Source organism: Cricetulus griseus, chromosome 6, assembly GCF_003668045.3.
Source record: "Cricetulus griseus strain 17A/GY chromosome 6, alternate assembly CriGri-PICRH-1.0, whole genome shotgun sequence".
NCBI lineage: Eukaryota > Metazoa > Chordata > Mammalia > Rodentia > Cricetidae > Cricetulus > Cricetulus griseus.
Window position 1 is genome coordinate 59,328,828 of NC_048599.1, and position 23,546 is coordinate 59,352,373.

The 23,546-nt window shown below is 45.3% G+C and overlaps 1 protein-coding gene across 1 annotated transcript; it reads left to right on the forward strand.

Annotated features, from left to right (window-relative positions):
• Rmdn3 (regulator of microtubule dynamics 3) lies at positions 1-22,247 on the forward strand. Its single transcript, XM_027422180.2, has 13 exons — positions 1-148; positions 446-639; positions 3,699-3,891; positions 4,275-4,418; positions 11,828-12,113; positions 12,987-13,089; positions 15,936-15,996; positions 18,625-18,700; positions 18,843-18,920; positions 19,830-19,928; positions 20,173-20,226; positions 20,747-20,827; positions 21,494-22,247. Exons 2-13 carry the CDS (start codon positions 453-455, stop codon positions 21,545-21,547), a joined length of 1,416 nt encoding a protein of 471 aa, XP_027277981.1. The 5' UTR covers positions 1-148; positions 446-452; the 3' UTR covers positions 21,548-22,247.
• The last annotated feature ends 1,299 nt before the right edge of the window (positions 22,248-23,546 follow it).

The following is a 23,546-nucleotide window of genomic DNA, read 5'->3' on the forward strand; positions in this document are numbered from 1 at the left end:
CCTAGTGCCCGGTGGGAGGCGGGGCCTTAGCGTCATCTCCAGGCGCATTCCCACCGTGCTCGGAGCAGGCGGCGCGGGTTAAGGACGTCACGATCATTGACAGCGTGAGGCCAGTGTGGCTGCTGCTGCCATGGTGGCTGGCGGCCGGGTAAGGTGTCCTGGGGTCAGAGTGACTTCGGGGGTGCTGGGAGGCCGGTGGTGTGCAACGGGCTGCGGGGCTGCCTCGTGCAGTGCAGGGAGGCGGCCAGGGGCGCGTTGGCTCGGAGCTGATGTCCCCTGGCAGGGCGTCTGTCTGCGCCGGGAAGCTGCGGCACGCTCGGGAGGGAGCAGACGGGGTGAGGCTGTGGGCAAAGGGCTCTGCCCGGGGTAGAGGACCAGGTGATGACTCTCTCCCTCTCGGTTCGCTCCCTTTGTTTTTTTCTTTTTCTTCCCACGCCGGCTGCAGGTGCATCATGTCTAGACTGGGGGCCCTGGGCGGCTCCCGCGCCGGGTTGGGACTGTTACTTGGTACTGCCGCCGGCCTTGGATTTCTGTGCGTACTGTACAGTCGGCGATGGAAAAGGGCCCGGCGCCATGGCCGAAGCCACAGTCTGCCCGATTCCCTGGACCGTGCGCAGGCTTCAGAGCGCGGAGGCCAGGGTAAGAGCACAGGTCATTACTTACTGATGGCCCTGGGGCTCGGGCTGTCTTTGGCAGAGCCGATGGACTGGGCAGTGGAAGGACTGAGTTTCACTCTCTGAGGAAAACGTATCGAAAAGGAAATCTGTATTCTGATTCCAGGAAAGCTTGGTGCAAGAAGACTATATAGCTTTCACTTTTAGTTCTGGTCACACTCATGAATGTGTACCAAGGGATTTGCGCAGTGTTGGGTGAGGAGTGTGATAGACAGAGGGAGCGTCTGAAAGAAGGAAAAAGGAATAATCTTGTAAAAACGAAAGGCTCTGAAATCTTGACTATCAAATTGTGAATTAAAATGTGAAGGACATTTGGAGAGTAACCCAAGCTTTTGAAATCCTTTTTATGAAGGGAAATTCAGAGGGATTGTTTAACTTTCCCAAGGTTGTTACAGAGTAAGTGGCAAAGCTAGTCCAGTGTACTTTCCACAACGTGGGCTGAGAGCACTCTCGTGCGACTGCAGCCGAGTGACTGAAAGCCAGCAGGAACAGATGAATGTGTTCCATTTCGTAAAAAAGCCTTCAGGTGAACTCAATTGAGCAAAACATTTAGGGCTTCAAATCTCACCCCCTTATTTGGGTACTAGAAGCTTGCTTAGATCTTCTCATTTTGTGCGGATTGAAAGTGTTTTCTCTGACAGACAGTATAGTCAGGTACCTTCTTACTCTCTGCTAACTGGAAATGTTAGTTCTGCAAGAATGTTCCCAGACCTATCACCCTAGAGTGCAGCTGTCAGCATTTGATAACACGGTAATGTAGCATGGCCAGTGTCCTGTCTTTCTCTCCTTTCCTTGTGCCTTGCTCATTTGTAATCTCTTTTCTTTCTTTCTTTCTTTCTTTCTTTCTTTCTTTCTTTCTTTCTTTCTTTCTTTCTTCCTTTCTTTTTGAGACAGGGTTTCTCTGTATTGTTTTGGAGCCTGTCCTGGAACTTGCTCTGTAGACCAGGCTGGCCTCAAACTCACAGAGATCAGCCTGCCTCTGCCTCCCAAGTGCTGGGATTAAAGGCATGTGCCACCAACGCCTGGCCCATTTGTAATTTTTAGTAGTGATCTGTTCTCCCCTGAGGTTGGGAGAAAGCAGACACATTCTAGTATCTTCCCGGCTGTGCTGTGAGTACTGCTGGCCTAGGTGGCTAATTTCCTTTACTGAGAGGTGTGTGCAGGTTTACTCTGTGGGCCTCCTTGAGTCCTTCTCTAGTGCATATTCCAGTCTAGCTGCTTTAAATGACTACCAAGTCCCTAAATTAGTCTGAGCTCAGTCTGAGCAGATTGAGCTTGGTAACGATATTTTCTGATGAAAATGGTCAGTTTTTTTCCATGGACCTTTTCTTGGTGTCTGCCCATTTTCTCCTTGCTCCTCACTGATAGTACTAATTATGGCCTCAAGAAAGGCAGTTTACTATTTATTGTGAAATCAGAATTTGAACAAACCCAATTTTTGTTTTACTGTCGAATTGGTATTGACTGCCTGGTATTTGGCACTATAAAGCCACAGGCAATTTTTTTTTCTTTTTGTATTTTTGAGACCGGGCATCACATAGCTCAGGCTAATCTCAAACACTTTTTAGCTGAGGCTGCTCATGAACCCCTGATCCTCCTGCCTCCACCTCTAAGCACAACCACTCCTGGCCAAAGGTTTTTCTTTGATTGTAGCAGAGCACTTGTCCTGCTGTCTAAGCACCACACTCTCAAAGGCATTTTTACATTATCTGCTGGGTTCTAAAGTTTCCTTCCTCTTCCTCCTCCTCTTTTTTTTTTTGTGACAAGGTTTCTTGTTGTGTGTGTGTATATGCACACCTGTGTGTAGGTGGGGTGTGTGTGTGTATGTATGTACCCTACACTGGTGTGTAGGTGGGGTGTGTGTATATGCACACCTGTGTGTAAGTGGGGTGTGTGTGTGTATGTATGTACCCTACACTGGTGTGTGTGTGTGTGTGTGTGTGTGTGTGTGTGCGCCAGTATGTAGGTGGTGTGTGTGTATTTGTGTGTGTATGCACACCAGTGTGTAGGCAGGGTGTGTATGTATGTATGTATGTACATTGGTGTGTAGGTGGGATGTGTGTGTGTGTGTGTGTGTGTGTGTGTGTGTGTGTGTATGCATGCAACCTGTGTGTAGGTTGTGTGTGTGTGTATATGCACACCTGTATGTAGGTTGTGTGTGTGTGTGTATGCACACCTGTGTGTAGGTGGGGTGTGTGTGTGTATGTATGTACACCTACACTGGTGTGTAGGTGGGGTGTGTGTATATGCACACCTGTGTGTAGGTGGGGTGTGTGTGTGTATGTATGTATGTACGCCTACACTGGTGTGTGTGTGTGTGTGTGTGTGTGTGTGTGTGTGTGTATGTACACCTACACTGGTGTATAGGTGGTGTGTGTGTGTGTGTGTATGTACACCTACACTGGTGTATAGGTGGTGTGTGTGTGTGTGTGTGTGTGTGTATGTACACCTACACTGGTGTGTAGGTGGGGTGTGTGTGTGTATTTATGCACACCTGTGTGTAGGTAGGGTGCAGTGGGCACATGCTACAGCACTCCTGTTTGAGGTCAGAGGACAACTTGCAAGTGTTTGTTCCCTCCCTCACCATGTGGAACTTGGGCTTTGAACTTAGGTCAACAGCCTTAGCAACAAGTAATTTTACCTATGAGTCATCTTGTTGGTCTGGACTTCTCCGTTCTTTCTTTCTTTTTCCTTCTGGATAGTGACTTGGAACTTGTACTGTGACTTAGCTGTGAAATGTATGCTCTTAGGTGCTCAATTACTTCTTTGTAATTGAACTTCAGGAGAAGCAAATGGCCCAGCATAGTGTTGCATGCCTTTAAACTCACAGCTTGGGAGGCAGAGGCAGGTAGATCTCTGTCTGGTCTACACAGTGAGCTCCAGGACAGCTGGGGCTACATAGACCCTGTCTAAAAACAAAACAGAATAAGAGAAGTAAATGCTCTAGAATTCTAGGTTTGAGCCCCCCCCCCACACACACACACATCCCATGGATGTCTCTGTCTCCTGTTCCCCTTGCTTCAGTTATGCAGTTGCGGGCCATCCCAGGTGAAGCTGGAGATGCTGCAGTGCTGCCCGGCCTCCCACAGGAAGGACAGGAGAAGGTGCTCGACCGCCTGGACTTTGTGCTGACCAGTCTTATGGCACTGCGGCGGGAGGTAGAGGAGCTTCGGAGCGGCCTGCAAGGCCTGGCTGGGGAGATTGTTGGGGAAGTCCGGTGAGTGACCTGGTCTTTTGCTTTGCCCAGTCCCTCAACTATTCCTGGCTCCCACAGCTTTTTCAGCTGGAGTGTGTTCTGCCTTTTCTGGTCTCTCTAAGGAACAAGCCCGTTTTATTGTTGCTAACCCAATGTGGAAGAAGCTGCGTATCTGGTTCCTTCTCCTTCCCAAGTGTCTGCTGCCCCTGTGCCCTTTGGTCTACTGTAGCAGTGCAACCTCTTTGTTCTTCCTAATTTAGTCTGCCAAGCAGGTGGCTCCCTTGCTCTCCTGAGAGTAAAGACCTAGTGTGTTCTCCTTCCTTGGTCCTTTACTGAGGGAGGAGTGAGGGGAGACAGACTATATGGGTCCTAATGTGTCCTCTGGGATGTGACCTGCTTTCCAGATCTCATATAGAAGAGAACCAGAGAGTGGCTCGGCGGCGCCGCTTCCCGTTTTCCAGGGAGAGGAGTGACTCCACTGGTTCCAGCTCTATCTACTTCACCGCCTCCTCAGGGGCTGCATTCACAGATGCGGAGAGTGAAGGAGGGTGAGTGGCCGGCCTCTCCCGAGGCAGTTACAGCTGCAGCTGCATTAGACTTGTCAAAAGATTATTTATCAAAATCCAAACCAATGTGCCAGAAATAATGTTTGAATAAAAGTAGGGGTATGACTAAATGGAAACAACATCCCTGATTATGCCATTCAGACAAACAGGAATGCTAGCAGTTGTTACGTTGTACATCCACTACTTCTCTGAGTTGCCTTTTTATATTATTTTTAATTTTATGCATATAAGTTCATTGCTTGTATCCCTGGGGCCTGCAGAGGTCAGAAGAGGGCACTAGGTCCCCTAGAACCAGAGTTACAAACGGTTGTAAGCAGCCATCCATGTATGTTCTGGGAACTGAACTTGGGTCCTCTGAAGGAGTAGCAAGTGCTCTTACTTGCTAAGCCATCTCCCCAGCCTAGGGCTTTTTTTTTTTTTTCTTTTCCATCATTTTTTTTATGGGCATTTTTTGTGTCATCACAAGGGCTTCCTAAACATTATTTTATGACTTCATTTCTTTCTTTGAGTGGTGGAGCAGGGTGTGCCCAGGCTGTAGGCCTGCCATGCCCTCCCTTTCCCCAGGCGTCACTCTCCTCACCAGGCAGTCTGGTCCATGCTCCCTTGCATCAGTACAGTGGGGAAGTGACTCTCAGGTGCTCAGCAGATCTGATATAGGATTTACCATGAGGTGAGACAGCAGTGGTCAGGGGAAAGGCTTTTTAACTTTAAGCCATAGCTCCGTTCTGAATCTTTGTTCTCAAGGACAGTGTGGTGCCAGTCACCCAGCTGGTCTTCGAGACTTAAAGGCTGATTTTTCTCCTGGGTGGATCTGTTGACCTTTGTTCCTCCTCAAGGAATAGACTGGGTCAGAGAACAGCCAAGATCTGTCAGGTCAGAGTGGCTGAGCTGACTAGAAGTTAAAATCAGCCTCTCAGGATACTGCCGAGCAGATTCCTCTCTTTAGCAGGCAGCTTGTAAGGCTGGTACCATTGGTTTACTTCCTCTGATACTGTGCTAAGCACCTTAGCGGTGTTTTTTACTTAATCCTCATGATAATCCTGTGACCTGGGTTCTGTTTCTCAGATGGGGAACTTGAGATTATTGAGGTTTGACACCCAGACCAAGGGCAGACTTAGCCTGTCTGCTGCTAATCCCATTGTCCTGACAATCTGGTTTATCTGCAGCTGTGTTTGAGTCTGTGATCTGGGGAGTGGCTTGGTCTTCAGGGCATGTAGGACTACCATGGTCACATTTGTGGCATGTAGCCCTTGGGAGTTCTTCCCATTGACTGAGATGCCACAGCTCAGGAAAGGCCCAAGGTGCAGTAATAGTTTTCTTACTTTAGTCTTGTTTGTTTAGGGGGCTGTTATTTTCTCCTGCTTCTTCCTATTTTCCTTTTCATGCTGGGGATCAATCCCAGGACCTCCCATGTGCTAAGCAAGTGCTCTGCCATGGGCTTACATTCCTAGTCCCTCATTTGGTTTTTTTTTTTTTTTCCTACAAAAATTAAGAATAAAATTACTAGCTGGGTGGTGGTGGTGCAGGCCTGTAATCCCAGCACTGGGAAGGCAGAGACTGGTGGATTAAAAAAAGAAAAAAAGAGTAAAATTACTATCCCTTCTCATATTCCTGCCATTGGTCTTTAATGGCAGATTTTTTTTTTTTTTTGGTTTTGTTTTGTTTTGTTTTTGAGACAGGGTTTCTCTGTGTAGCTCTGGCTGTCCTGGAACTTTCTCTGTAGGCCAGGTTGGCCTCAAACTCAGAGATCCGCCTCTCTGTCTCCCGAGTGCTGGGATTAAAGGCGTGTGTACCATCTATGCTTGCTTAATGGCAAATTTGATTTCTGCTCAGGTGCCTTTTGAAACATGAGAATTGTTTTATTTTCTGGTGCCAAGGATTGAACTCAGGGCTTCACATATGCTTTGCATAGCCCAGCCCACTAATGAGTACCCTATCCCAAACAAGTGAACCTTGCTGTAGAATTCAAGCCTTTATTCATTATTGTTGTTGTCTAGATGTCTGATTTCTAATTGTGTACTTGAGGGCTAGTAGAACTAGTCCTTTTTTTTTTTTTTTTTTTGAGCCAGGCTGGCCTCGAACTCAGAGATCCTCCTGCCTCTGCCTCCTGAGTGCTGGGACTAAAGGCATGTTCCACCATGCCTGTCTTAGAACTAGTCTTTTCAGTTTATCTATGAGTGTTCTGTCAAGAGGTGCTTCCTTTGACTATATTAGAGGTGGGGACAAAAATGATATGCATTTGGGTTGCAAAGAAAGAACTGATAGTGAGCACTGGGTCTAAGGAACATCTCTGTGAAACCTGATGAACTCGGTCACTTGGATGGTAGACTGATGGTTGAGTTTTTTCATGTGTATGATCTATGTATGTGTGTGCCTGGAGGACAGAGGAGGACTAAGGTTATTCTGTCATACGAGTCATACTAGTCTACTTTTCTCTACTCAGGGTCTCTCACTGAACCTGGGGCTAGGCTAGTGGCTAGTAAGCACCAGCAAGCTGTCTCCCATAGCACTGGGGTTACAGGTACACAAACATCATCTGGCTTCTGGGGATTTGAACTGAGGTCCTCATGATTGTGCAGCAAGCACTCTTATCCATTGAGCCTATTGAGATTTTTTTTTTTTGAGGGATTGGTATTTATTTTTATGTGTGTATTTGTGGCTGTGTAAATTTATATGCTCCACACATCCACAGGAGCCTGTGTGGATTAGAAGGGGGCATTGGAGCCATTGGAACTGGAGTTATAGGAGGTTGTGAGCTGCTGTGTGGGTGCTGGGAACTGAACCAAGGTCAGCAAGTTTAGGTAAGAGTTCTTAACTGCTGAGGCATCTCTCCAGAGATTTATTTTATGTGTATGAATGTTTTGTTTGCATGTATTTATGTCTACCATTTGTGTGCCTGATGCCTGAAGAGGGCATAAGATCTCCTTGAACAGAAGTTAATGGATGGTTGTGAGCCATCTTGTGGGTACTGGGCACCAAACCCAGGTTTTCTGAACAAGCAACAATTACTCTTAACCACTGAGTCATTTCTTCAGTCCCTGGTTGACCTTTTAAAGAGGGAACAACAGGCTGGGCAATAGTGGTGCATACCTTTAATCCCAGCACTCAGGAAGCAGAGGCAGGTGGATCTCTGAGTTCGAGGCCAGCCTAGTCTACAGCGTGACTTCCAGGGCAGGCTTTAAAGCTACAGAGAAACCCTGTCTGAAAAAAAAGCAAACAAAAAAGGAAGAAAGAAAGAAAGAAAGAAAGAAAGAAAGAAAGAAAGAGAAAAAAGGAAATGGTACAGACTTGTGTCAGCCAAGTATAGTGGTACACACATGGAGTCTGATGATTGAAAGTTCAAAGCCAGCCTAGAATTACAGTATTAATTTTGAGGCAAGTTTAGACTACTTCGGAAGAGCCCGTGTCTTCAAAGTGACACAAACAAGTTCATCTCCTGGTGTCAGTGGGGCCAGAGTGGGTGCCTTACTGCATGGGTGCTCACTGGAGCACCCATGGCAAAAGGAGTAGGATAGGGCAGCAAAGGGATAGATGGTTTTAATTATAGCTTCACCAGGCTCAGCCCCATGACTGATCCTGTGGCACGTGAAAGCTGGTGATGGTGCAAGACACTGGCTTAGCTGGCTGCTATCTGGAGCAGTGGCCATGGTGAATAATTTTTTTCATCATGATAGGTGCCATATAGGTCAAGGGGAAATTCTGGGAGGAGGCCATAAACTCTAAAATGGGATGACTTGGTAGGCTATTCCATTGAGAGTTGCAGATCCCCCAGTACGTGGCCTTTGATGACTTCACTAGAATCTCATCATTCTTGCTTCAGACCAAGCCTGTCTCATGTGCTGGCTGCTCACTGGCCTAAGATAGGCCACTTTCTGCTTCTTGCTCCATGCCTTTGCTTATTCTTTTTGTTTGTTTGTTTGTTTGTTTAAGACAGGGTTTCTCTGTGTAGCCCTGGCTGTCCTGGAACTTTGTAGACCAGGCTGGACTGGAACTCAGAGATACGCCTGCCTCTGCATCCGGAGTGCTGGGATTAAAAGGCATGCTCCACCACTGCCCAGCTGAAGTCTTCTAAAATTTCTTTTTATTATAAATTTTTACATTTATTTAATTTCTTGTGTGTTTGCATGCACAAGTGTGTACCAGTAATTTGTTCTTCCTTTATCGTGTGGGTTCTGGGTCTCAGGTTGTCATGCTTGGTAACATGTGCCTTTACTTGCCAAATTGTCTCACCTAGCCTATATTTCTTATTTCTCAAGTAACAAATTTGAGCTTCCAAGCTGTTGACTGGAAGTGGCAGAAGCACTGTACAGGTTTGTGAGTTTTTTTCCTGGGCGTTGTACCAGGCAACCCAACATGCCTTTAAACACCAGCTTCCCAGGCATCCCAGCCAAGCATTTTCCTCTTCACTCCTTGGGCCCTTTCTCTGTTACTTCAGGTCTTATGTGGCTCATCTCCACTACAGAGAGCCCCCTAGGCTTGGGTCACAAGCTTGGTCATGTCTGAATGTACCAGGCTCAGCTCTCTAATGGGAACTAGGAGGTCAGATAAAATAGCAGCAGGAACAGACATGTGGGAAGCTGAGTCTTTAGTTTCTAATTCATCAGCTGTTAGGAACAGAGCACTGTGGGAACTCTGTGTTTCTCTTGAGTACTGATCTGAAAAGCCTTGGGGCATGACAACCAAGTGAAAGCCACTCTGGTAGATTTCCACCAGGGTTGGAGGTAGAAGGTAAGGAATGTTGTAAATAGAGTAACCCTGGCACACAGCAAATCTCTTTTCAGGCCCCTAGAAGCCCATGGACTGTGGCCATGATTGAGGCAGAACTTGAGGTGTAGTGAGGTGCAAAGCTGTCCATTAGCCTTCCTGTTTCATGGGGCCCTGTTAGCTCTCACCATGGTGGCATCAAGGGCCCTTCTCACCTCTGCAGCTCCTTGGCTATGTGAGAAGTCAGCAGAGCCAGAGCAGTGCACGTGGGAGTGCTGGAGGCACACGTACTATTTGAGCCTCCTCAGCATATGGTCTCCCCTTCTCTAGCAAAGAGAACCCCCAAGATTTCAGGCTTTCTATACCAGTTAAATTACTTACCCATTTTACTTTGGCCCTGGGGATCTTCTCATTAGGGCAGGTTATGTCCACGCTCTCTAGGAGTTTCTCAACTTGCCCTTGTGTGGTCTCACTCATCAGTACTCAGATTGGTTATGAAGTCTGCTACTTTTCCTTGTTCCTTTAATCTCTAACTGAAAACTGCTAGAAGGGAAAGATAATAGGGTGATCTTTATATATCATGCAGTCTTCCCACCCCCACCCCCCACCTGACAGGGTTTCTCTGTAGCCCTGGCTGCCCTGGAACTTGCTGTGGAGACCAGGCTGGCCTGCAATTCACAAAGATCCACCTGCCTCTGTCTCCCCAGTGCTGGGATTAAAGGTGGGCCACCTGGTTCCTGCAGGTTCTTGTAGTTGATGCTCTGGTTGCCTTTTCAAATAGAACAAGAAGCTGCTCTAAACAGCAGCAATCAACTGTTTAGACTGGGGCACCAACTCTGCTTACTCTCTTGGTTCCTTCTGGATCTCACCTGAATGGCTTTCTAGACGGCAGCACTTTTGTCTACATCATTCATCCAGATGTTAGGCTGCCTCATATGGCAGAGACTGTCTTGTTTGGTTTTGTGTTAGCCACAGGGAGCCTGCCTTTATTCTTTACTCCAGGAAGGTTTGCTCCCAAATGAAATGTTAAATCTTCTCTGTGCTTCTGGAGGGCTCTCTGTTTCTGACCCCTGGAAATCCTACTTTGTCCCAGGTCCATTTCTTGTCTGATTTGGCCTACCAGTTAGGCAAATGACCTCATGAGCTGATGGCCGACAGAAAACTTAAGACACTTGGCTTCCTCTGTATTGTTGGCTCCTAGAAATCACCTAGCTTATAGCAGCCCCAGAGACATTATCTTGTAGGGGTTGTTAGCAACTGGAAAGTGACTTCTGCCACACTTCCATATTCCCAAGGCTGCTTCTACTGTCAATGAGGTCTGGGTGACTTGGTCACAGGTACAAGTTTGAGAAAGAGATTGGGAAATGAGTGGCTACTGCTCATGCCTCAGGCTGCCACCTACTTAGGTTGGCTCTGGCAGATGTTTGATTGATAAGGATGATTAGCAAATTTAGCTCAGCAGTATAGCTCCAATAAGCTCTACCTGTGTTTGTAAGGTCACTTCCTCCTCACCTCCTCCAGTCTCTCTGTTGTTTCAGTGCTGGGGATTGAACCCAGGAACTTGTGTTCATGACCATTAAGTAATCTAGCAACAACATGTACCTGCCCCCCAGTTTTATTGTGCATGTATATGAATGTGAGCATGTACATGCCACGTGTGTGGAGGGCAGAGGATAGCTTTCATGAGTTGGTCCTCTCAGGTCTTCAAATGCATTCAGCAAGCACTTTCACCCATCCAGTTATGTCACCAGTCCTGTTTTGGAGAAACTTGTTTGGTCTTATATAGCCCAGCTGGCTTCAAAGATACTTTGTAGCCAAAGATTACCTTGAATTCCCAATCCTTTTGTCTTCTTCCCTAGTGCTGGGATTATAGCTGTGTCACCACACTCAGAATGCAGCCCAGTTTTTTTTTTTTTTTTAAGATTTATGTACTTTATGTATATAGGTGCTTCGTTGGCATGTACATCCGCACACCAGAGGAGGACATCAGGTCCCACGGGATTAGTTATTGACTTGTGAGCCACCATGTGGAGGTTGGGAACTGAACTCAGGACCTCTGGAGGAGCAGACAGTGCTCTTTATTTTTATTATTATTATTATTTTTTGAGACAGGGTTTCTCTATGGCTTTGGAGGCTGTCCTGGAACTAGCTCTTGTAGACCAGGCTGGTCTTGAACTCACAGAGATCCACCTGCCTCTGCCTCCCCAGTGCTGGGATTAAAGGCGTGCACCACCACTGCCCGGCTCTTCACTGTTTTTCTTAGCTTAGCCCCGCTTGTTTGGAGCTGTAGTTATGGGGTCCCTGTGCCAAGGCCATCAAGAGGAAAGAGCCCAGGAGTTCTAAAATGTTTTTCAGTGGTGCTGAATAAAGGTGTGTGCCACCAACACCTGCAGCCTAATTCTTAAACATTTTTTCTCCTTTTTTGCTTTCTGCAGTTTGAGTGGTAGTTAAACAGAGGGATCTTATATTTGACTCTAACCAGCACACATCCCCTAGCTGACTGGATACTTCTTTCTTCCTTAATCATTCCCTAATAGTTCAAACTTTCTCCTGAAGACTAGTTTCTGCCCTTATGTAAGAAAGGATCTGGCTCAATGGACAACAATGCTGTATAGTTCTGGAGAACAAATCCTAGTTTTGAGCTAAATAATCCCCTTCCTTAATCCTGTCACTTAATTCTCTGGCAGTTATACAACAGCCAATGCGGAATCTGACTATGAGCGGGACTCTGACAAGGAGAGTGAGGCTGGTGAAGATGAGGTGAGCTGTGAGACCGTGACGACGGGGAGAAAGGACTCTCTGGACCTTGACGTGGAGGTAGCTTCAAGTCTAGCCTCTGGTGCCTTGGAGACTGGTGGCTCCTCAGACCTCGAGGACATGCTGCTGCTCCTGCAGCAGGCAGATGAGCTGCACCAGGGCAGCGAGCACAACAAGCGGAAAGGCTTCCAGCTGCTGCTCAACAATAAGCTGGCGGTGAGACTCCAACTGTTTCCCTTCCTCCTTTGTGCTCTCTTGAATCTCACACTCCCAGGGAATGAAAAAAAAACAAAAACCCCCACATGGTTTCCAACTCAACAAAGCCACATGGGAAAGGAGATAGGGTCCTGAAGCAGTGCTGCCTACCCCACAGCTTCCTGCCCAACAAGGTTTTCTTCCTCCTGTAGAACTCCAAGGAGCTCTCTCTCTCTCTGCAGAGGCTAATGCAAAGGACCCGAATACTTGTGACCTCCACCCCCAGCTCCCCACCTACTTTCTTCCATTTTCCTTGAGACAGCCTGAATCTGCCTGCCCTACTTGAAATTTCTATTATAAGTGACATTGTGTAGGTCATTCAACAATTCCCTCAGGCTCATAAAACCAAATTTATTCTCTAAATTCCTCCCTGAAATTAGAAATCACTCTCTACCCCTTGAGGCAGGTCTTAGTAAGTAGCCCTGGCTGGCCTCAAACTAATACAGATCCATGTTCCTCAGCCTCTTGGGTGCTGGGATTAAAGGTGCAGGCCACCATGCCCAGCAGAATTCTCCCTTTGAGCAGTTTCATATGTCAGCCAAAGACGACTTCTGCTGTGCCTCATCATATCTTCTTGAAGTTGACCTTCCATCTTGGCAATGTTAGGATTAGGAGGCCAAATGTTCTTATCCAGTGATTGTGCAAGCTATCAACTAGAGACAACGTATCCAGTTAACTGTGCATGGCCGCCTGTCATGGAGTGGGCTGTGCACAGGGGTTGCCAGATGTCAGTGATTATACTACTGTCTTGGAAACAAACACACAGTGTGGGGAGAAGACCAGGGCCCCATTTCTCATGGATGAGGAGACTCATTTCTCCTTTTTGGTCTATAGTATGGAAACCGACAAGACTTTCTGTGGCGTCTGGCCCGGGCCTACAGTGACATGTCTGAGCTTACTGAGGAGGAGAGTGAGAAGAAGTCATATGCCCTAAATGGTAAATGCTGACAGGTACCTGATGGGAATGTTACCATCTGTGCAGCTACAGCTGGGCCATTTGTTTGAGGCCCAGATGCTGTCAGGGCAGGAATAGTATAGTCACTTAGTGGGGACAAACTGGCTTCCAAGGCCTCTTACTCCCTAATGACACAGTAGCATAGGTGCTTGTTGTTTTTACTGTTTATGTTGTGGTCATACTGTTTTTTGCTTTGACTTCCCAACCAGAAAGAAGGGGTATCCTTTCTTAACCGGAGTCAGCAGGGCAGAGATTCTGAGACTGGGTGTACTATGTATGTGTGCACCCAAGAGAAGTAGTTTGGGAGATTATTGCTGGCTTAATTTGTTTCCTAAGTCTACTTTGGAAGATGTAATGCAACTGAACCATGCTGCCCTTAGGACTTGGCCTTGTCAATCATGAAGTAAGAGAATCTGGGAAGCCGGGTGGTGGTGGCACACACCTTTAATCTCAGCACTCAAGAGGCAGAGGCAGGGGAATCTCTGTGAGTTGAGACCAGGCTGGTCTAAAAGAGCTAGTTCCAGGACAGCCTTCAAAACCACAGAGAAACTCTGTCTCAAAGAACAAAAAACAAAAACAAAGCAAAACAAAACAAAACAAAACAACAGAGAGAGAGGGAGGGAGAGAGAGAGAATCTTGGAACTTTAAAATCTGAATGAATAAACTGGGTGTGGTAGATCATACCTGTAATCTCAATACTTAGGGGCTGAGTCAGGAAGAATGCAATGAATTCGAGGCCAGCCTAAGTTACATTGTGAGTTTCAGGTTCAATTATTATTTAGTTTTTCTCTTTAAAGATTTCTCCTTTTATATAGGTATTGGTAGCATATACCAGTACTACCCAGCATTTAGGAGGATCGAATTTGAGGTCAGCCCAAGTTATATGGGACCCTGTCTTAAAAATAGACTTGTCAGGTGGTGATGATGCACACCTTTTGTCCCAGCACTCATGAGGCAGAGGCAGGCAGATCTCTGTGAGAGAGTTCCAGGATAGCCAGGTCCACGCAGAATAACTGTCTTAAAAAAAAAATAAAAAACGGTCTGGAGAGATGGCTCAGTGGTTAAGAGCACTGGCTGCTCTTCTAAAAGATGTGAGTTCAATCCCAGCACCTATGTGGCAGCTCACCACTGTCTGTAACTGTAACTACAGGAGGTCCAACACCTTCACACAGACACACATGCAGGCAAAAACACCAATGCACAAAAACAAACAATTTAAGAGGAAAATAAAAAAAATTAATTATTGGAGACAGGGCTTTACTATATAGCTGTTCTGGAACTGGCCTCCAATTTTCAGCAATTCTTTTACCTCTATCCCCTAGGGCTACAACACTACACTTAAGGAAAAGAAAAATTTTTTTGGGGGGGGGGGTTGAAGAGATGGCTCAGCAGTTAAGAGCACTGGCTGCTCTTCCAGAGGACCTGGGATCAGTTCCTAGCACACAAGGGTGGCTCACAATAATTCCAGTTCTGGGGATTCAGATGCCCTTTTCTGGTCTTTGTGGGACACTAGACATATATGTAGGCAAAACACCCCTAGATGTTAAAAGGTTTGTTTTAGTTGGGTCAATGGTGGCACATGCCTTTAGTCCCAGTAGTTGGGAGGGAGAGGCAGGAGGATCTCTGAGTTTGAGGCCAGCCTGATCTACAGAGCAAGTTCCAGGACAGGCTGGACTGTTACACAGAGAACCTCTATCTCCGGATTGGGGGTGGGGGGTGGGAAGGTGGGGATTTGTTTTATTTCTTGGTGATGGTTCCGATCAGTACTTGTGCTGTTTTGATCTCTTGGTACCAACAACCAAAAAGATTTCTTCTGACCATTTCTCATTTCTCCCCATATGGTGTTTTTGTTTGTTTCAAGGCAGGGATTCTCTGCATAGGCTATCCTGGAACTCACTCTGTAGACCAGGCTGGCCTCCAACTCAGAGATCTATCTGCCTCTGCCTAAGGGTGTTGGGATTAAAGATGTGCACCACCACCCAGCTGATAGAATTCTTGAAAATCAGTGTGGCAGCAAAAGCATTGGAAAATAGTCTGAGCATAGGCTGAGGCAGGAAGGTCATGAGTTTGAGGTTACCTGGGCTACACAGTGAGATTGTCTTAAAAAAAAAAAAAAAAGAGTCTGGAAGATCTGCAAGGGGCAGGGCTGATGGCTAAGTGGATAAAGTGCTTGTTGGGCAAGTGTGAGGACCACAGGTTGTATCCCCAGCATTCATGTCCTGGGTGGACACAGTGGTCTGCCTTTAATCCTAGTACTTAGAAAGCAGAGGTGGGATCCCTGGGGCATGCAGATCTTTATGAGTTCGAGGTCGGCCTGGTCTATAGAGCAAGTTCCAGGATAGCCAGGACTATGCAGAGAAACCCTGTCCGTAAAAACAAACATCTTAAATCATGAACACTTTTCTAAATAAAATATAATCTTATCTAAATTTCAATACAACCTTATTGATAACATGAGCATCCTTAAGCCTGTCTATAGATCCTTCAGAGTAAGATCTGTTGGAGAGTTTCTGTTGGTTCCTTTCTCATACTAAATATTACAATTTACTTTAAGAACGTCCAGTAGGCATAGAGATGGCAGGCTGGAGCCAGGCACATCACTACTTGTAATCTCAGTACTTGGGGGTGGAGGCAATCTCAAGTTCAGGGCCAGTCTGAGCTACATGGGGAGCCCATATCTCAAAACAAAAAACAAAACAGAGACAGTTAAAGCTAATGGAGATGGAGCAGCTGTATGCAAAGCAAGTGGTCATTCTTCCTGCACTGCTTCTAGTTCATGTGTTAACTAGACACACCCTGTTAACTCTGGGTCTACCTCTGTCTTTCAGGAAAAGAAGAAGCAGAGGCTGCTCTGGAGAAGGGAGATGAGAGTGCTGAAAGTCACCAGTGGTGAGAACACCCTGTAGGCCTTTAGAAAAGCCAGAATAGACCTTTTTGTCTACCCTGGCAAGAGGCATTTGGTAAAGAACTAGGGTGGGGGGCACTAGTCTGAATTCCTACACGTTCACCATACCCCCGTCGTCAGGGCAAGGAAGTGTGCTTTGGGAGATGCTTTGGAGGTTAAGGCCAGGGAAAACACAAGCATTACTCTGCTAGGGCAAACAGGACTGAGTTTCTTTCCAAGAGTCACTCTGGCCACACTTGGTTTTGAGTTCTTCAGGGAAGCTGAGACAACCTGCAATTCCTGTCCTGCAAAAGCTCTTTTCCCTAGCTGTGATCCCTGGCTGGTAGTAGACATTGGCTTCTTTGGTTGGTTTGCATGAGAAAAAGATGTGAGCTTATACCCAAGAAATTCAATGATCAACTTAAAAGAACTTAATAGCTTCCTGGGCTAAGGGTATAGTACAGTGGTAGAATGCTTGCCTAGCACACATAAGTAAGGCCTTGGTGCCACATTCAGCACCACACAAAAATAAACCCAAAAGACTCCCCCAATGAGTCCTTTGTGGTCTTTCAGGAGACAAGTTTTGCCAGCTGGCTTGTGAGAAGGCCAATTCATGTCCCGGGCCCTGATTCCAGCATCTGTTTTAGTTAAAAAATGGTTCATTCTTCTTCCACTGTCCTTTGCTTTTCAAATCTCTACCCTCAGATTGTAAGCTGAGAGGCTGTGTTTTTCCATCTATGGCTGAAACTTTCCGTGCAAAGGGTCTGCTCAGAAGCCAGGTAACTGTTTCTAGGTGTCATTGTTCTCCCTGGGCTCTCAAGGATGAAAACTGGCAGGTTTTTTTTTTTTTTTTGGTTATTCCCAAGGAACAGCTATTTGGATTGTACATGGAAATGGGCCCAAGTGTCTGATACAAACATATTCTCCCACCCCCACAAGATATTTAGCAAATATATGAAAAAGAAACTCAGGCATGGGAAGATACTGTTAGCTTTGCTTCTAGTACTGGGGCAAAGGACAGGTAGTTAAGTCCTTCTGGTTTCTGTATATGTGTGGTGCTGGGAATTGACGTCAGGGTCTTGTACTGTGCACTCTACCACTGAACTAAGTTGCCCACTGCCCTTAGAAGTTTGGGTTGGAGGTGGGGTGGTGAGGTGGCTCAAGTAGATAAAGGCAGGGCAAGTCTGGGGACCGGAGTTTGAACCCCAGAATACATAAAGGTGTAAAGAGAGAACTGACTCCACAAAGTTGTCCTCTGACCTTCACATTGTGTTGTGGAATGTGTTTGTAAACACACATTAAGTTTAAAATTTATATAGTTCAGTGGCTAGGAACACACACTACTCTTCCAGAAGACTCAAGTTCAGTTACCAGGTCCCAAGTCAGGTGGCTCCCAACTGATGCCTTCTTCTGGCCTCACTGGACACCGCTCACATGCACATTGTTATAAACAGACACATTAAAAAGTTTGGAGTTGGGCTGGAGAGATGGCTCAGAGGTTAAGAGCACTGACTGCTGTTTCAGAGGTCCTGAGTTCAATTCCCAGCAACCACATGGTAGCTCACAACCATCTATAATGAGATCTGATGCCCTCTTCTGGTGTGCAGGCATACATGGGGGCAGAATGTTGTATACATAATAAATAAATAAATAAATAAATAAATAAATAAAATCTTAAAAAAAAAAAAGTTTGGAGTCTCCTGGCATCTCAAATGGCACTTGTCACTAAACAAAGACCATACATATGCTAGGCAAGCACTTTACCACTGAGCTACATTTCCCAGCTCCTGTAAGACAAACACTAATTTGTTCCTCTGTTTCACTGGTTCCCATGTTAAAAAAGGGCCATGAGCATTTCATTCGACTATGCCGGAAACACGACTCCTACCTAATGATACATCACCTATATGTTTCTTAATCTAGAGACCTTCTAATATACAGTCAGAGGTAAAATAGTAAGAACACACTTAGACGTCTGTCTTGTACTTCCATGATGATTTCTTAAATTGTAGGATTGGAGTCAAACCCAGAGCCTCACATGATGGCAGGTCACTAAGCTGTGACCTAACTACTCTTCTAAGTTTTCATAATACTCTATGAAAAAGGGACATTTAAAGATCTGAGTTGAGACCTTGTGTGTTTTTGTTTTACACAGGGTTTTGCTATGGTAGCCCTCTCTAGTTTGGTGATATAGATAGAGAGATAGATAGATAGATAGATAGATGTAAATATCTCAGGCTGGCTTCAAACTTGAGACAAGCCTTCTGTCTCTGCCTCGAGTGATACAATTACTGAAATGTGCCACCACACCTGGCTAAATGTTTTAAAGTATAAAGGAGGGATTTACTTTGTTTGTGTGTGCTGGGGTTGTCCAGCAGGGAGAGAAAGGGCCTAAAAACAAAACAAAAACCAAAAAGCAAAACTTACAATTACTTTGGAGAATTATTGTAAGTCTACTACTAAGTATTAACTGGGACATGATGAATCTAAGAGGAGAGTATTATTTAGAGATGAAAAACACATTTTCAATTATACTTACTTAGAAGGCAAGTGTAACTACACATGGGTGTTACTCACATTCCCTGCACTCATAGTCCAGTCCTTGTCCCTGAGCTTGCCGCTTCCCCCCTCAGGTATGCAGTGCTTTGTGGTCAGCTGGCTGAGCATGAGGGCATCTCCAGGCGTATCCAGAGTGGCTTTAGCTTCAAGGTGAGGACAGGCTTCTCTTTCCCTTGTGCTGGCCCAATCCCATTCCTTGCTTCCCTAGACTGGCTTTCCCAATGTCTTGGTGCTTTGTAGCTCTTTACTGAGGAACTCTGGGTTTGATGTTAGTTTGTATTTTTCTCTTCAGGAACATGTGGACAAAGCCATTGCACTTGAGCCAGAAGATCCTAGGAGTCACTTTCTTCTTGGCAGGTGGTGCTACCAGGTGAGCTATAGTCCAAGGCCTGAGATGTTCCTGTCAGACCAATCTCCAGCACGGTCCTCAATGTTCATCCTATTGGCAGATGTCTCTGTTGTATGTAGCCCAGGCTAGCCTTAGACTAATGATCTCTCTGCCTACAGGTGTGACACTATGTCTAGAGATTGCTTTTAATGCACAACATTCTGTATATACTATTCCTAAAGAAACTTCTGACAGTGCTGGTGACTGAATATAGGGAGTCACACTTGATAGACACTCTGCTATAAAAGCTATCCTGAGAGAAGTCTCCTTCAGTCCTGTGAGCACTGTTTAGGTCGAGAATTGGCAGCTAGTGACCTTACATTGCAGAGCCATCCTGGTAGCCTGAAACTTTTTTTTTTAGAGACTTGAGTTCATGTAACCCCAGGCTGTCTTTGAACTGATTTTTCTGCATCTAGAGTGTTGGGATTAGAGGCACAGGGCACCATGTTTGGCCCAACAAATGTCTTAAAACCTTCTATTTAGCCAGGCAGTGGTGGCACACATCTTTAATCTCAGCATTCAGGAGGCAAAGGCAGACTGAGTTCAAGGCCAGCCTGATCTACAAGAGTGAGTTCCAGGACAGCCAGGACTGTTACATAGAGAAACCCTGTCTTGAAAAACCAAAACCAAACCAAGCCGGGCGGTGGTGGCGCACACCTTTAATACCAGCACTCGGGAGGCAGAGGCAGGCGGATCTCTGTTTGAGACCAGCCTGGTCTACAAGAGCTAGTTCCAGGACAGCCTCCAAAAGCCACAGAGAAACCCTGTCTCAAAAAACCAAAAAATAAATAAATAAATAAACAAACAAACAAATAAATAAATAAAAAGGAAGAAAAACCAAACAAAAAAACCCCACAACCTTCTATTCACACTATCATTTTTTGGTGGCAGGTCTCTCACTTAAGCTGGTTGGAAAAAAAAACAGCTACAGCTTTGTTTGAAAGCCCTCTTAGTGCCACTGTGCAGGATGCGCTCCAGAGCTTCCTAAAGGTATCAGAAGGGAATGGTGGGTGGAAGCCCACACTGGCTTTGTTCTCGAAGGTGTGTTTCCTAGTTGGGGATAGTTTTGTACTTACCTTATTTTGAGGGAAAATCAGAACTACGTAGTGTTTATAAAAGTACTAATTTCCTGGCACACTAAATCAATCTTATTATATAGAGCTTTCTAGTATGTAAACGTCAGCTTGAACTGAATTTATGAACCTCTAATAGAGGGATTTTCTTCTTTCTCCAGGTTGAAGAACTACAGCCAGGATTTTCAAAAGCTGGACGAGTATATATTTCTAAGGTAAATTCACCTTCAACATAGGTGAAAACAATGTTGTATTTCTGGGATCAAAGAGTCTATGCTCTGCCACTGAGTTATCCGTTCTGTTAAGCCCCTATTTTTTGAGAGCTTATATTGAGAAGTGTTCTAGTAACAAGATTCTCAATAGTTCAAGCTGACCTTTAACTCATGGCAATCCTCTTGCCTCTGATTGTTGAGTGAGGTTATTAGCTATAAGCCACCATATCCCCCCTGCCCCTGCCCACTGGATTTTTCAAGGCAGGGTTCTGTGTGTAGCCCTGGCTGTCCTGGAACTCACTCTGTAGACCAAACTGGCCTCTGGGATCAAAGGCATGTGCCACCACTGCCCTGCCTTTCCCCCCTTTTGAGACATGGTCTTGATATATAGACCATCTGCATGTACCTCCTGAGTGCTGGGATTAAAGGTGTGCACTGTCATCCTCAGCTTCTGGGTACACATATACATGGGTCTTTCTGATCTCTTCATGTTTTTAAGTTTTTCATTGTTCTTTCTTCTCAGTGCTATAGAGAGTTAGGAAAAAACTCTGAAGCTAGAAAGTGGATGAAGTTGGCTCAGGAGCTGCCAGATGTCACTAATGAGGTAAGAGAGTAATTTCTTTAAGAACAGTATTTCAAAATGTAGCTTTAGTCTGGCCTCCATCTGACCATCTTGTCTGAGCCTTCCAAGTACTAGGATCACAGCAATATACTACAACTTAGCTTGGTAATACTTTGTGTGGGGATGGTGTGTGTCCTGATTCATGGTCAGAACCACCCTCAGGTTTTGGTCCTTGCCTTCCACCTCCTTTGAGACAGGGTCTCTTTGTTTTCACCACTATGCATGTTGAGCTAGCTGGACAAAGAGCTTCAGGGGATTGAGTCTCCATATTCTTTTCTCATCTCACTTAAGAGATCACTGGCTACACCAGCTGTGTTACTATATTTACATCCTAATGCTAAAACGGCAGATGTTTTACTAGCCCCAGGCTCCAGTAAAATTTTTAAAAGAACCTTTAAATACTGATTCACAGAGTCACCTTTCCCAGGAAAGAAAGTTTACCATTTTATGTGGAGTTTCCTACATGCTATGCAATCTTTCTCCTCCCTTATGTAAGGTAGGAAATGGAGGAGACAGATTGCATAGACTCCAAACCATTGTGGAGAAAGTTAGGAAGACTGGTAGTAGTAAGGGCCCTTATCAGGTTCTAGTGATTAGGGGAAAGCTTAATTCTGATTCTGTACTAGATTTGCTTTCTTTGTCTCCTAGGATTCAGCTTTACAAAAAGAATTGGAAGAATTGGAAGTAATTTTAGGAAAATAATCACTTCAATGACTTGGGGGCTACTATTTAAATGGAGAAAAGAAAATCAAGTTGCTTTTTTTTTTTTTTACCCCTGTGACCCCACTGAGTTCAGGAAACCAAGCAAGATTGGTTTAGAGGATGTCTTGACCTCTGAGGTCTGACTGCTACTACCATCATCCCCCAACTTCCTATGTTATCAGTTAATTTATTATAATCTCTTAATCTAAAACTGGGGATGGACTTGCAGTTTAGGCTTCTGCTTTCTTCCTCTTAAGTGAATTCCTGAAAAATCAAGACAGTATAGCCAGCCATAGGGTTAACTGTGGAGGCAGCACAAAAGGTCAAGAGCTGAGGGCGGTGTCTTCCAACTGTCAGCGATGAACATCAAAAGAGCCAAGGCGACAAAGCATAGGACTTGTACTATTTTTGCTAATATTCAACACGTATTTATTGTCCTAAAGTCAATACCCTACCTGTGAAGACAAGGAGTCGCCAGCACAGCTCAGTTTCTGCCCTCTTGCCACCCATCATGTAGACTCTACCTGTATTCTTTGGGTGAGGGGCTGGACCACATGACTTCCAGAGTTCTGGCAGCTTTTGGGAAGACAGCACTGACTAGCAAAGGGTTTATTAATATATTTGAAAATGACCTGAAGAGGTGCCTGAAATATTTTTTTGGTACAAATTTGAAATAAACTAAATTTGATTAGAAGGATAATTTGTCTGTTTCCATTATTTGGCTATCCCAGAATTTTTTTCCTTCCACAGAGGAAATTGACAAAAATAGTGCACCAAAACACTTTCGGCTCTTTATGTTTTCAGTAAAAAAAAATTTTGACTTGTGTAAGTGTATATCACATGTGTGTTTATGAGAGGGAGGCCAAAAGAGGAATTGGGTCTGGAGCTAGAGTTACAAGCTCTCTGAGCCACTTGACATGGGTGTTGGGAATGGGACTCAGGTTCTCTGAGAGCAGCAAGTGCTCTTCATTGCTGAGCTATCCCTTCAGCAGTAAGAAATAGTAGTCTTTTTCTATCAAACACTATTAAAACTTGGGTTTAGGATAAGACTTTGTTTTTGTTTTTCAAGACAGCATTTCTCTGTGGCTTTGGAGGCTGTCCTGGAACTCGCTCTATAGACCAGGCCTGCCTCTGCCTCCCAAGTGCTGGGATTAAGGCGTGTGCCACCAATGCCCGGCTAGGACAAGAAATTCTAATCTTTATCTCACTACTTTGTAAATTTCATATGCAAATGTTTTAATCCTTCCCCTCCCCTGGAAAACCTTTGTTTACACAGAGGTGCCCCACTGCATTCCAGAAATGATGGCCTAGAACAGAGAGAAACCCCTTTCCTCTTCCTTGTAGATTAGGCTGTCCTAAAATTCAGAGATCCACCAGTCCCCCCACCATAAACATTTATTAGCAGCTGGAGAGATGGCTTAGTAGCTATAGGCATTTGCTGCTTACAGAGGACCCAGGCTCACACAGTGACTCAAAACCATCTGTAACTCCAGTTCCTGAACATTTGATGACTTCTGATCTCCATGGGTACCAGGCAGGCATACATGGAATGTATGTATATACACATGCAGGAAAAACACACACACATTAAAAAAAAAAAAAAAAGCATGTGTAATGGACATGCTTCCAGAGTTCAGAAGGTGTTAGATTCCTCTGGAACTGAAGTTAAAGTTGTTTGTGAAGCTACCTGATATGGGTATTGGGAACTGAACTTTAGTCCTTCCAGAGAGCAAGCAATCGGACGATATTTAACTATTGAGCCATATCCCTGGAGCTCCCTTCCTTGACAAATTGTCAATTTTCAGCCTTGTGTCACTGGTGTAATCCTTTGTCCTGGGATGAAGCCAGTGCCCTCCAAATTCAGATCAGAGGCTTGTGTTGGTTTTTCATATATGTGATTTTCCCCCTGGATACCAGCCCAAAACTTGAACATGTTTTCCATGACATTCTGGGCCTCCTTACTGTTTCTCTTATCTAACTTAAAAAAACATGACAACTT